Source organism: Mandrillus leucophaeus, unplaced genomic scaffold, assembly GCF_000951045.1.
Source record: "Mandrillus leucophaeus isolate KB7577 unplaced genomic scaffold, Mleu.le_1.0 Scaffold231, whole genome shotgun sequence".
NCBI lineage: Eukaryota > Metazoa > Chordata > Mammalia > Primates > Cercopithecidae > Mandrillus > Mandrillus leucophaeus.
The window spans coordinates 3,127,372-3,140,105 of NW_012102377.1; the positions used below are offsets into that span (position 1 = coordinate 3,127,372).

At 44.5% G+C, this 12,734-nt stretch overlaps 1 protein-coding gene across 2 annotated transcripts in view; it reads right to left on the minus strand.

The window, feature by feature from the left end:
* Positions 1–12,734, minus strand: part of TRANK1 (tetratricopeptide repeat and ankyrin repeat containing 1) — a 117,286-nt gene that overhangs the window by 1,766 nt on the left and 102,786 nt on the right. For both annotated transcript variants that reach the window (XM_011981914.1, XM_011981913.1), the window contains exons 18-22: positions 9,842–9,945; positions 9,602–9,734; positions 6,332–6,477; positions 2,432–5,478; positions 1,110–1,208 (exon numbers count right to left, since the gene is read on the minus strand). In XM_011981914.1, the coding sequence (XP_011837304.1) occupies positions 1,110–1,208; positions 2,432–5,478; positions 6,332–6,477; positions 9,602–9,734; positions 9,842–9,945 (3,529 nt within the window). The remainder of the gene's footprint in view (positions 1–1,109; positions 1,209–2,431; positions 5,479–6,331; positions 6,478–9,601; positions 9,735–9,841; positions 9,946–12,734) is intronic.

Consider the following 12,734-nt stretch of genomic DNA (forward strand, 5'->3'; position numbering starts at 1 on the left):
AGGGGAGAGGAGAGGAGAGGAGAGGAGAGGAGAGGGAGGGCAGAATGGTGATTTTTTTTCCCAATCCACTGTAAAATATAGCATCCTAGTAAAACCTAGTGTCTCTGTAATCATTGGTTTAAATTAATGAAATAAAGCTTTCTGCCAGGGTGCCAGAGAAAGAAAGATTTCCTTTGAGTACTGATGTTGCTTCCCAAAAAGAGTCAAAGTAAACACCCTTCTCCAGAATTAAGTTCCTTTATGGGCTGGTTCCTCTGGCCCTATTTTGGAGGCCTTTTAAATAACAAAAAAATCAAGCAAAACATAAACTCAACCATACACTTGAGTTGGTATACCAATTCTCTTCCTTTTGAAATACATATCACAAAAACCAAGTCCCCAGAAGGGACTAAATGCTAAAGATTTTTTATTGGCACAGACATTTGTGCCAAGTCCCTTCAAGTTTTCCCCACCTCTGGGGTCTGGATTTTCCAGGGGCATCTGCGGTTGATGAAATACTCAGAGCAAGAAGGAATGTGGTCCTGTGGCTGGAATGGGCAAAAGGAAAGACATTCTGGATCACATATAACTTGGCAAGATCATTCTGACTGCCAGGAGAGAAAGCGCTTCATTCTACACAAACTTTTAACCCTCTGTAGGAAGAAGCACTTAAGTTTCCCCAGTGATTTTGTTTGTTTTATTCAGAAGTATATTCCCAGGCCCAGAACAACACTAATATATACTAGAAACTCAATAACTATCCACTGAGTTAAATGACTGATTGACACAGGAAAACAGTTCTCAAGGGATAGCTTCACAATGCTTTGTCCATCCTTGGTAGTCACTGTATTGAGTATGTGCAGTGACTGAGCACTATCAGTACAGCTCATGAGCAGCAAGAAGTGTATGGCAACTAACACATGCCCAGAATAATGGCCTTCATAGTCAGATAGGAAAACCCAGATATTATGTTGCTAGTAATTTGCATCCTGGAGGTGATGCTCCTAGACAGTGAGAGTCCACTATTGACATCGCTGGGCTGCCCCACTTCAGATTTCCCCCGGGAGCCAGCAGTAATAAGAACCACAGAACCCAAAGTGTTACCTGTCCCCAGAATCAAGACTCCTTACCTTCCTTCTTTAAGCGGGCCTCTGTTTTCATCAACCAGTCTCGTGCATCCCTGACTGACAGGATCAGAATGTTGACCAGCCGAGTCATCGCCTCCTCCGCTACAGAAACCACAGAACAGGGCGCTGAGTAAAGATGCCATTGCAGGGACTAGAATACCAATTACTAGACCCAAAGCCTCCACGTCCCAAGAGCTGGTCTCTATGTTTTCCCTGAAAAGAGCCCTCCTTATGGGGTAAGGGACCCAAAGCTGCCTTCTGCAGCTACAAGTATAAGCTATACAACTAAAGGCTAGCCTGACGCCATTACTGTGTGTCTATAGAGACTGCCACAATTGCAAACCTTTCTAAGACACTTGTATTCAAAATGTCATTAAACCTTAAACTGAAAAGAGTATCTGAATTATGGAATGTTTTAAAATATGCAGTTTCACTAAGTTTATACATAACTTCTACTCAGTGTTGAAAGGAAGTAGCTAGTAAGAAAGTGAGGGAACTGTAATCCCAGCACCTTGGGAGGCCAAGGCAGGGAGATTACCTGGGGTCAGGAGTTTGAGATCAGCCTGGACAACATGGTGAAACCCTGTCTTTCCTAAAAATACAAAAATTAGCTGTGCATGGTGATGGGCACCTGTAATCCTAGCTACCTGGGAGGCTGAGGCAGAAGAATCGTTTGAACGCAGGAAGCAGAGGTTGCAGTGAGCTGAGATCATGCCACTGCACTCCAGCCTGGGCAACACAGTGAGACTCTGTCTCCTTTAAAAAAAAAAAAAAAAAAAAAAAAGCCAGGGGAAATCTGATTCTAAAATGACATAAGAATTCTATTAAAGGCTCACACTGGGTAGGACTTAAGGACCCTCCTAAAAGGAAGAGACCAGCTAGACCAGCTACACACTTCCAGATCTTAATCAGGGGATGAATGGGTCAAGAGAGTCTTAAAGAGTTTTCTCAACACTTTAAACATTCTCTCTGTATCTTCTCCATAGAAGATTATTCTGGCAAGAGTCATTCTGACTGCCAGGAGAGAAAGCACTTCATTCTACACAAGCTTTTAACCCTCTGTAGGAAGAGGCATGCAAATTTCTGGAGTACCTGGGGAAACCCTCCCAAGTCAAGGATAATGACAAACTTTTAACTGGGGGAGGGGTAATCCAAACAATGAGGTTTGCTGTAACTTGAGAACATATATTCCTCATGTGTATTTCTTCTAAGGCCAAGATTCCACCATCCTCAAGTCAGAAGCCACTACAAGGAACTTAACCCTGACAAAAGTTCTCAGAGCCCAGGTCTCACCCCACCTGGGCCCTGTCTCTGCAGACTCTTACCACCAGCCCAGGCCTTCCTCCTGTAGAGGTCCTCCACCATATCCGAAACCCTCTTGATGTGCTCCTGGACCTTTTGCAGCATGTGACTGTGCTCCTTGGAGCCCACGTGACTGTGGATCCATACACTTTGCTCAATGTCCTGCACCACCAGCTTGCCTTCATCAATGGCCGGGTCCACCTTCTCATGGAAAAATTCTGAGTATTTCTGGTAGGCCACTTGCTGCCTCTGGTGGTGTTCTAGATGGATGTGCTGCTCGTAAGACTCACTGTTCCTCTCCTGACACTCCTCCCTTTCCAACTCAGCCCTGGAAAGGACAGCCACCTCAGAAGCTGCCCCCTCAAATGCTTTGCTGGGGCTGAAATAGTTCTCTGGGTCACGGGTAAACTTCACTCCACATAGGTCACACTGGGTTCTGTCCACATCCGCCTTTTTGAAGTTCCCAGCCCTGGGCTCCCTGGCCTCCTCCCTGACACGCTCCATCTGGGTGCCCACTCTTCTCCTCCAACTGATGCACAGAGACACCACCAGGCATGCCCTTCTCAACTTCCGCTGTATGGAGGCCTTCCGTTGCTTTTGGGAAAGGATGGTGGCCAGCACGTGGTCTCGGTCTTCTAATGCCAGTTCATCCATCTCATCCTGGCCAAATTCACACTCGGGTTCAGCAAAGTAGTCCACAGGGTCCACACAGAGCAGGCGGTTTAGTCTGACCTCCTCATAATAGAGGCCACGGACTATGGACCCTTTGGTGTGTAGAGGGTCCCACCGCCAGTCACAGTCCATTAGGTACTCTTCATCCCGCTCAAAGAGCAGGTCCTGCAGCGCCTCAGCCACAGACTTCACATTGACTGCCACCAACACCCGCTTCACCACCTTCAGGAGCCTCTCAGGAACCTGTCCAGGGCAGTCCATGCTCATGAGCTGCAGTCTTGAATCGATCTCCCGGAAGTGGCGGTACAGGAGAGGCTTGCAGTACGGCTGCAGGACCTCCTCAGCATTCACCAGCATCACCAAGCACAGCACCAGCGTCCGCTCAGCCTCACCCGAGACCACATAGTCTATTTCACTGAAGGCATCAAGCAGGACATTGAAGTTCACATTCTCATAGCCACATAGCACCTTGGCGAGGTAGGAGAGATGGAACCGGAAATCCTGAATGGCTCTTGTTACATCCTTGGGTTTGTATTCCTGAATGATGGAGAATACATCCCCAAGCTCCTTGTCCTTCTTGCTAAACAGAAACTCCCAGTAGTGCAAGAGTGCAATGTAGCTCTTGGGGAGGCACAGAATGACATTCTTCCAGAGGCGGGCCAGCACCACCCCACAGTGGATGAACTGGAACTCCAGGAGGGCCACTGTGTTTCCAATGCTGGGGATGAGTGGTTCTTTGCACCTCTTGATGAGGACATTCATGAAACGGAAAAAGAGCCTCTTGTAGTCTTCCGGGTTCCTGTACACGTAGAATTGATCAATGCAATTCTCCAGCAGCCGGATGAAGCACAAGTGGGTCTTGTCCATATTCTCATCATCCCTGTTGGGTGCCAGCATGCCAAATTTCCCTTCTATTCCTTTTATCCTGCTGCCTCTCCCCCTGCCCCTTTCATCCTTTTCAGACTCTAGAGCTTTGAGTTCCCTGTTGTAGTTGTCCTCCTCCTGGTGGAGCAGCTTTTCAAACTCCTCCGGGTAGTTGGAAGAGAGAAGGGAAGCTTGCATGGCACTCAGCCACAGGTCTGTGGATTCCCGGCGGTTGCGTGCGCTTTCGTTTTCAAACAGAAAGTGGATATACTCTTTTAAAGCAAATCTGTAGAACCGGAAAGATTTGTAATTTGGTTTGAGGATTTCTTTGCATGCCATGGGGTTTTCTGACAAAACTCTCTGATGGAAATGCTTAGGGAAAAGGACATCCAGAATGGACTTGCAAAGGCCATACATATCTGTAGACAAAATATAATCAATTTCTTTAAGCTCTTCTGCTAAGATTTTAGGGAATACTTTTTTGGCTTCCAAAAGCAACCCGTTGATTGCCACCAAGTTCATTTTCGACTGAACTAAACACTTGGCTTCACAACGCCGCAGAGGCCTGTGAAAATGTTCACAGTTTTCATCCTCGCATTTTAAGCCTACAATAAACCTCATGCAGACTCCTCGGTAGGTCTTCCCAAGTAGGCTTCGTGTGATCTGACACAGCCTGCCCAAAAGGTGTTTGTTTAGGGCTAATTTCACTTGATCAGTCATTATCAAAAAATGGTCTTTTGTTTTCTTCTCTCTCAAGTTCAAATCCAGGTCAAAAATTATTCTTAATATGGGCCCAGGGTCGTTCTGAGCTATCTGGCAATACTTGGCATCCACCTGAGAAATCCCAAAAAACTCAAAGCAAGATTTCACCATTTCCTTCTCAGCATTGTTGGTCACTCTTTTGAGAGCCCTGACCAGACTGAGGAGGATTTCCAAGCCCCCTGGAGCCAGGCCCAGAATCTTCTCAGGCTCGGCCTCACTCTGGCTGGCTGCTTCGTAGAGTGCTTCCACCACTCCAGCTGAGTGGTTGAGTGTGTCAAACTTGAAGAAGGCATCTCTGAGCTTCTGAAAGTCTCTCAGGATTACCCCTTGCAGAAAGTGGGCCTCAGCAATGCCAGACAATTGGCCAGTTTGATAGCAGAGATCAAGTGCTTCTCTCAGAATGTCCTTGGTGTGTTCTATGTCAGAATCCCTGGCCACATTGAGGCGGGCAGCCCCCAGCAGACATGAGGCCTGGAAGTCCTTGTCAGCAGTGAGCCTGGCAGCCTCCAGGAGGCAGCCATGTTGCTTCATCAGCAGGGCAGCCTCTTCTCTCCTACCTTCCCTGTTCAGCAGGTCTGCAGCCTCTGCTAAGCGTTTCCGAGACTTCAAGAACACCAGCTGGTCTTCTATGTCTAGCTTTGAGAGGACAGCCATCATTTCCTTCATCTTATTTGCACTCAGATACTTTGCTGCAGCTTCCAAGTAAAACTGACTGGCAGAATAGGAGAGCTTGGAAATGGGAAGGGTCTTGTTCTTTAGCATTTCTTCATACCTGCAAAGACAAAGGACGCAAATGTCAACTTGGCATCACCCAATCAATAGAAAATTTCCTCCAAAATACAGCACAGAGCAACTTAAATAAAACTCCCACATGTAGATAAAACTCCCACATGTAAATAAAACCTAAACTTGTCAAGCATTCAAGTATTTTTACAAAGGCCTTATTTTACACTGTTACCAGTATAATAATAATGAATAAATTCCTTATGCTTCAATCAGGAATTGGTGTGCTTAGTTAATGAAACATAGTGGAAGTGTAACTCAAACAAGTGGGAGTGAAATCAGAAAGTCAATCTATAGGGCAAATGTTATGCATAGTCTAAATTATCCTTGAAAAACATCTCTTTGGTTCTCATAAAAGCATCAAAATCATCTGAGTCTACAACTCTGTTCAGTTTGATAAAATGAGAAAGGATAAAATGGGGGCTGCACATGCATCAGCAATTACACCAGTCTTCCTCTTATTACCCAACTTGTGATTCTTCTCTTTTTGCAGGTGTGCCTTAGTTGGGTTCCTGTGAAATTAATGAAGCTCTGAAGGACTCCCCTTTATTCTGCTGAGGGGAGTCAGAATATGTCATTATATACACACTCATAACATACTCCCATCCTCCTCAGCCCCCTTTCTTTGTGACACTGAGTCAAAGCTTATAAAGAGACTGGAAAACACAGAGTCCTGCTCTCAAAGAGCTGCTGACCCAGCACCGAGGCCACCACTTAAGTGGAAAGAGAGCAATGTGGTCAAGCCATGTCAGAAGCAGCAGTATAGCACCACCCAGAGCAGGCTGCCCCCAGAGAGAAGTGGGAGGAAGGGAGGGAGAAAGGGAGAGAATAAAACCACCTACTTTTCCACTGCAATAGCAGCTTCTTCAAAAAGCTCCTCTTGGCAGTACATTTTGAGTGCTAGATCAAATTCCTGAATCTGCTCAAAGCATCTGAAAGCATCTTTGTAGCACTGGCTTCGCTTATAGAAATAGGCAGCATCTCTTATCTAGGATGGAGTAAAATTTTACTTTTATTTAGAGTATTCATAATTAACTTTCTAATCTTAAACCAATACCACAAATAATAAAGAGGATAGTCATATATCTGCTTTTTGTTAGAATCCTATAACATAGATAATATTAGGAAAACCAGTTATTGGAAGGGAGAAAAATAAAGTTAAATCCCAACCTCACACCAAACACAAAGGTAAGCCCCAGGTAGATTAAAGATCTAAATGTGGAAACTATTGTGGGAAAATGTGTGAGAATATCTTTGTGACTTTGAGGTCACACTCAAGTGGAAGGAGTCTTCATGTGACTTCCAAAAATAACATAATCAACAAAACCCAAAACACAAATTTCAGGAGAAAAACTGACAGATCAAACTAATCCATCAAAACCACTCAACAAAAGACACATGAAATAAGCTAAATTAAAAAAAATAATAATAACACCTAGATCAGTACTGTCCAATAGAAGTTTTTGTGAAGATGAAAATGTATTGTTTCTTTGCTATCCAATCTAACCACTAGTCAGATCTGAATATTGAGTCTTTAAATGTGCGTAATGCAACCAAGGAACTGAACTTTTAATTTAATTTAATTTTAATTATTTTAAAGTTAAAAAGTCACACGTGGCTAATGGCTACTGTACTAGACTGGGCCTGTCTAGACAAAAAGAATTCTTGCAACCACAAGAAAAAGACTTTCCTTGAGACACAACAGAAAGCTAGGCAAAGGATATAAACTGGCAGTTTGCAGTGGGGTAAACTTGAAAGACTAACAAATACAAATGCTCAACTTTACTGACAATCAAAAGAATACAAATGAAAGCCACGGTGAAATACATCCACCAGGTTTGAAAAATGAGAAAATCACAATCTGCTGACTGTGGTCAAGAATGTGGGGAATGCAGAACCCTCGTGCACAAAGTGGAATGGCTATCCCAGAAAGCGAACGGACTGCACTTAGTGAAGAGAAACATGTGCGTACCCTAGGCCAGCAAGCCTGCTTCTGGCAACACATCTTGAAAAAGTATCTCACAGAACCCTAAGAAGACATACTGTGCCAAGGTGCTGTGTGTGGGAGCCAGGAGCCAGTGGCAACCTGGACGTGCATCACTAGGGAAATGAATTCGTCAATGTAGTGGATGCACTCAGGAATACATGACTGTCAGAAGTATGGCCAGATCTAACACTACATAGCAAGTGATGGAAAAGGTAAAACACAGAGCAAGATGTCTTCTAGGTAAGCCTAAAGTATATATGTATAGAAGACACCAGTATTCATTCTTCAATAATGCATGCATTTGAGCACATACATAAAATATATTAGAATGACTACTAATGAGAAAAGAATGGCAATGGAGACTGGCTGTGAAGAAGAGGATAAATGAAATAAAATTCAATGACTGGACCCCATACCCACCAATGGTGGGCTTGCCATGAACAGAAGTGTCTACTAGACTCTTCTTCCTATCACAGTTCCCATCCAGTTCACCAGCTAATCCTGTCTGCTCGGTTTCCCTAACATTTCCCAGATGTGCATCCCACCACTTCCACTACCACCATGGCAGTCCAGGCCCTATCATTTCAGCCTAAGCTGACGCTAGACTCTAACTGGCCTTTCTGCTTCAGCTCTTGCTGCCCTATAGACCTCTTCACAGAGCATCCAGATAATTAGCTTCATGTCACTCTTCCCAGCAAAGTCTTCCACTGGCTTCCCATCATGCTTGAACAAAGCCCAGTCCTTGCCACAGTCACCAAGGCCCTACTGATCTGGCCTTGCCACTTTCTCTTACTCATTCACCATTGCTTGTGGTCATCTCACCCAAATTGACTGGCAAGATTCAAATCAACCAACTTGGCAGCAGCCTTCTTCTGGATCCTCAGGCCACATCACCCCCCTTTTCCCAGTCCCCAGACACATTCTACCCATGGTAAGAAATGTTTATCCAGGTGCCAAGAGAGTGAAAGCTTTCCTTTCAGGGATTCCTGTGCCTTGCCTGCTTCTTGCCTCTAGAGAGTAGCGTTGTATCCCTGTTCCATTCCCATCTCCCACATCCTAAGAAGTCACATCCCATAATAAACATGGAACAGGGTAGGCAGCATCTGGAGGGCCTTGTCCTCTTCTTCGTACTGACTTGGGGCCAAACTTCAAACTTCCCAGTAGGTACTACTCCTACCCCTCTCAATGCCCAGGGTGCTCTGAGAATACCAAGAGTCACCATATTTCACATACAGACAAGGAAACCTCCTTTCCTACTGAAGGATAGTAACACCCCATAGGGGAAAACACAACGGCTCACAGCTCCTTAAGCACAGTTTCTCCAACTATCTGTGGGAAGGGACCAAATCATTTTAAATTTCTAATCCATCACAGTTGATACATTAAAAAATGAATTGATGGGAAAATTATCACCACTTGGATGTCAAAGCAATGCCAAATGGCAATTAAAAAAATTCTAACTGCTTACTTTTATCTTTTTTGTTAATCTTGCTGCAGACAAATAATAGTTTGTGGCCTGCTGACCACTCTGTGAGTAGCTGTGTTCCAGACAAGCAGCTCTGTCCAACAGAGCTTTCTGCAATGACGGAAGTTAACAATGAGCACTTGCAATGTGGCTAGTAAGATTGAGGATGTGAATTTTTAATATTATTGTATTTTAATTAATTTAAATTGTAAATTAAATAGCCACATGTGACTGCTGAATTAGACAGTGCAGATCTAGAGTGATTACTAGGAACACACTCAAGGAACCTCCATCTAAATGCCAGTCCACTCAGCCAAGGTGACTGAAGACTAGGAACACAGAGACAGAAAAGGAGTATATTCTAAAATCCTTCTGTCCTTTGGCTTGAGCATTTGGTTTCCCTGTGGTTAATATTAGGCCTTGAATATTAACACAGACATTAACACACAGACACACACACACACATGCATACTGTCTTCAGAGCCTCCTAAAAGTTTGCAGAAGTAGTGAAAGTAGGATTCCCTTAGAGTTGCAGGGCCAGCGTCTCCCTCCTTGGAAGACTGTAGCCTCTTCCTGCTAGAGTAGAGGTCGAGCCTACCCCTCAATCTGCTCAAGTGAACCCCAGTTCTCCCTGGAGCAGCCGCGGATTAGGAGCCATACCTTTCCCAGCCTCTCGCACAGCTGGGCGGAGAGCTGGAACTCCTTGGCATAGCTCAGACACTTAAGGGACAGCGTTGGCTCTTTGCACTCCAAATAGGTCTTAGCCAATTCCAAATATTCCAACTGCTTTTCCCTAGGGGAAGGAAAACAAAATAATATTTCCACGGAACGTTGACCCAACACCAATATTTAACTGCTGCTCTCATCGGAGCAAACCAGAAGTGATCCCAAGACTCTTACTTGGGGCTGACTTTCTTGGATTTCATGCTCAGGGCAGTGTCATGGGCTAGGGCCAACTTCTCCTTCTCAAATGCACCTCCTTTCTGGTAACACTTGGCTGCAACCTGGAATAGGCAAAAAGTTTTATTCCCAGCAAGGTAATGGAGGTAACAGACAGAACAAGAGTTAAAGTATGCATTATAAATTTGTACTGATAAAACACGAAGTCTTGCTCCAGCCCAATCTGAGACGGAGGAGCAGGAAGGTGCAGATATTCTAAAGAAAGTAGTCTTGGAGGATAAAACCCAACAGTATTCATACTGAATGGTATCTTTTAGAAGCACTCATCGAAAAGGTACAGAATACGTATTTTTTCAAGCTACCATAGTAACACCCTTATTTAATCTTCCAACAGTCACAGCAATAAGTATCAGCCTTCTCATTGTATACAGTTGCTACTTCAGGTCAGAGTCATGGAGCAACTGGCCCAAAGTTACCCAGTGGCTCTTCTGGGCTTTGACCCAGTTGGTGAGTACAACAGCTACTTTGCAGTGTTGGCAGAACAGCTGGAGTACACCTACTGGAGGCAGAAATGGGGATAGAGATGGTATCACAGCATGTCCAGATCCCTGGGGCATGCAGATCTGTTACCAAATCCTCTGACTATAAGATAGGCAAACAAATGTCACAGAGGAGTCAGGCTTCACCCTGATCATTGCCAGCAGAAAGCTGCTTTTCTAAAACAGGGGTGCTGATGCTATGTCTTAAAGCACACAATACATGGGCAGGAAATTCACGTTCTGCCCAGCACATACACATTAGGTCTCAGTGTGGGCAAGGGAGGGACTAAGTGGTACATGCTGATAAGGTGGACAGGATGACCACTCTCCCCTTCATGCTCTCTGTGTGGATCTCCTTTCATTCCTGTGACCTGTGCCATTTCCTTCCCATTGCAGGGCCTTTGCACACACTGTTCCTTCTAACTGAAATGCTCTTCTGTCCTTTCCCTGTCTTGTTAACTTCATCCATTCTACAGGTTTCAGTTCAAGGCTCTGTTCTTCAAAGAAGGCTTCTCAGGCCTCCATTTCCAGGAAGTTGGTTCTGGGAGCAGCTGGTCTCTCATCTGTGACACCTGCAACAGCTGGAACTGTGCATTGGTCTATGTGCCTGTTTTGCTCACCACCAGATTACTGGGATCTGAACATAATTCTTGGCCCATAGCTGCTGAAGACTAGGAACATAGAGAAAGAAAAGGGGTATTCCAAAAACCCTTTTTGTTGAATGAATGAGTCTTCTGTGGTGGTTCTGAAACATTTATTGACATGCAGCCAAAAACTCAATAAACCACCTGAGTCTTGAAGTCCTTTAGCAGGATCAAAATAAAGTCAGGGGAAGAGAAGGCTTTTTATAACATTCTCATCTGTGCTGGCTCCCCTAAAAAGATTTTAGATTCAAATATTCAAAAGGCATTTTTAAAGCGATAAATAATTGGATATCCATGGGCAACACATATGGGTAACACCAACAGTGTTCTGAAGGGAATAAAGGGTAAGATGTTACATAGTTTTCCAATTTCAGACCCATACCTGCTGCCCATATTATCCCTCCCTTCCCTCCTTAACACCCAGCCTCTACCCCACCAAAAAAAAAAAAAAAAAATTCTTGGTTTCATAACAATACCCAAATGTTCAATATTTCTTTCCAATTCTAACAAGGATGGGCAGTGAATAAAATTGTGAGGCTTGGTCAACTTCTGCAGCTAAATACTACATACTTAGGAAAATACTTTCCAGACATACCCAAACCTACAATAGCGTAAATTGTTTTTTTCACCCCATATAATACATTGCCAGGGTGGCCACAGTCCTTTACTCCTCTCTATATCTGTCCATACCCCCTTACAGTGTAGCTTTCCAGCTTCTCCCATCAAGAGTGCTGCCTATTTACCCTCCCATCTAATCTAGGCTGAGACTTGCTTTGGCAACAGAATTCAGCAGAAGCGGCACTGGGCCAGTTCCAAGGCCAGGCCTCAAGGGGCCTTGTGTGCTTCTATTCACTTTCTTTGAATGCTGCTCAGCCATCATGTGAACAAACTCAGACTAGCCTGCTGGAGGAGGAAAGAAATATGATCCAGGAACCCCAGTCACCCCTGTCCCCCAAGCCAAGAGCCAGCCAACCCCCAGAAGCAGACCTGCCCAGCTGACTGCAGACACATGAGGTGCTCAGCTCAGACCAGAACCACTCAGCTGAACTCAGCACTGCCAATCCATAGAACTGTGAGCCACATAAATGACTTGTGTTAACCCACTATGTTTCAGGATTGTTATGCAGCAAGAAGTAACTGATAAATCCCAGATGTAAGTTACATGCTACAGACTTAAAGCAATTTCCCTGAAACAATAGACAAAACTCTTCGAAGAACTGGAGCTGAAAAAACATTAAATTCCTTCTCCAGGCATATCAGATCACAGATACCTCACACTGTGGCTTTCGTTAAGTCCTGAACTTATGATTTCATTGTCCTCATCAATTCCCAGTGCCTTTACTCAGGCCCAACTCCATGAAATTCCAATTAGAAGCAGGACAAGCCCTCCATAGAAAACACTGTTTCAAAACATTTTTTCCAAAGTGGCAAGAGAAACTGCAGATACTTTTCCTGTAACATTTGAGGAGCTGAAGCCTCCTAACATGAACACTGAGGTGTAGAAAGAAAGGTGGTGATCTTTCCAAAACCCAGATCCAGTTGTTGTTTCAGAAAACATCATCTGGAGCTGCATGCATGGGGCACTCCAGGTGCCTGGGGTAGAGAACTCTTAGGGAAGTGTGCATTTGGTATGGCCATGCCTGTGGTGTCAGACACTGCTGGTTAGTTACCCACAGCAGTTCCTCCTCTCTTTCTTGCCTTTTGGCGGAA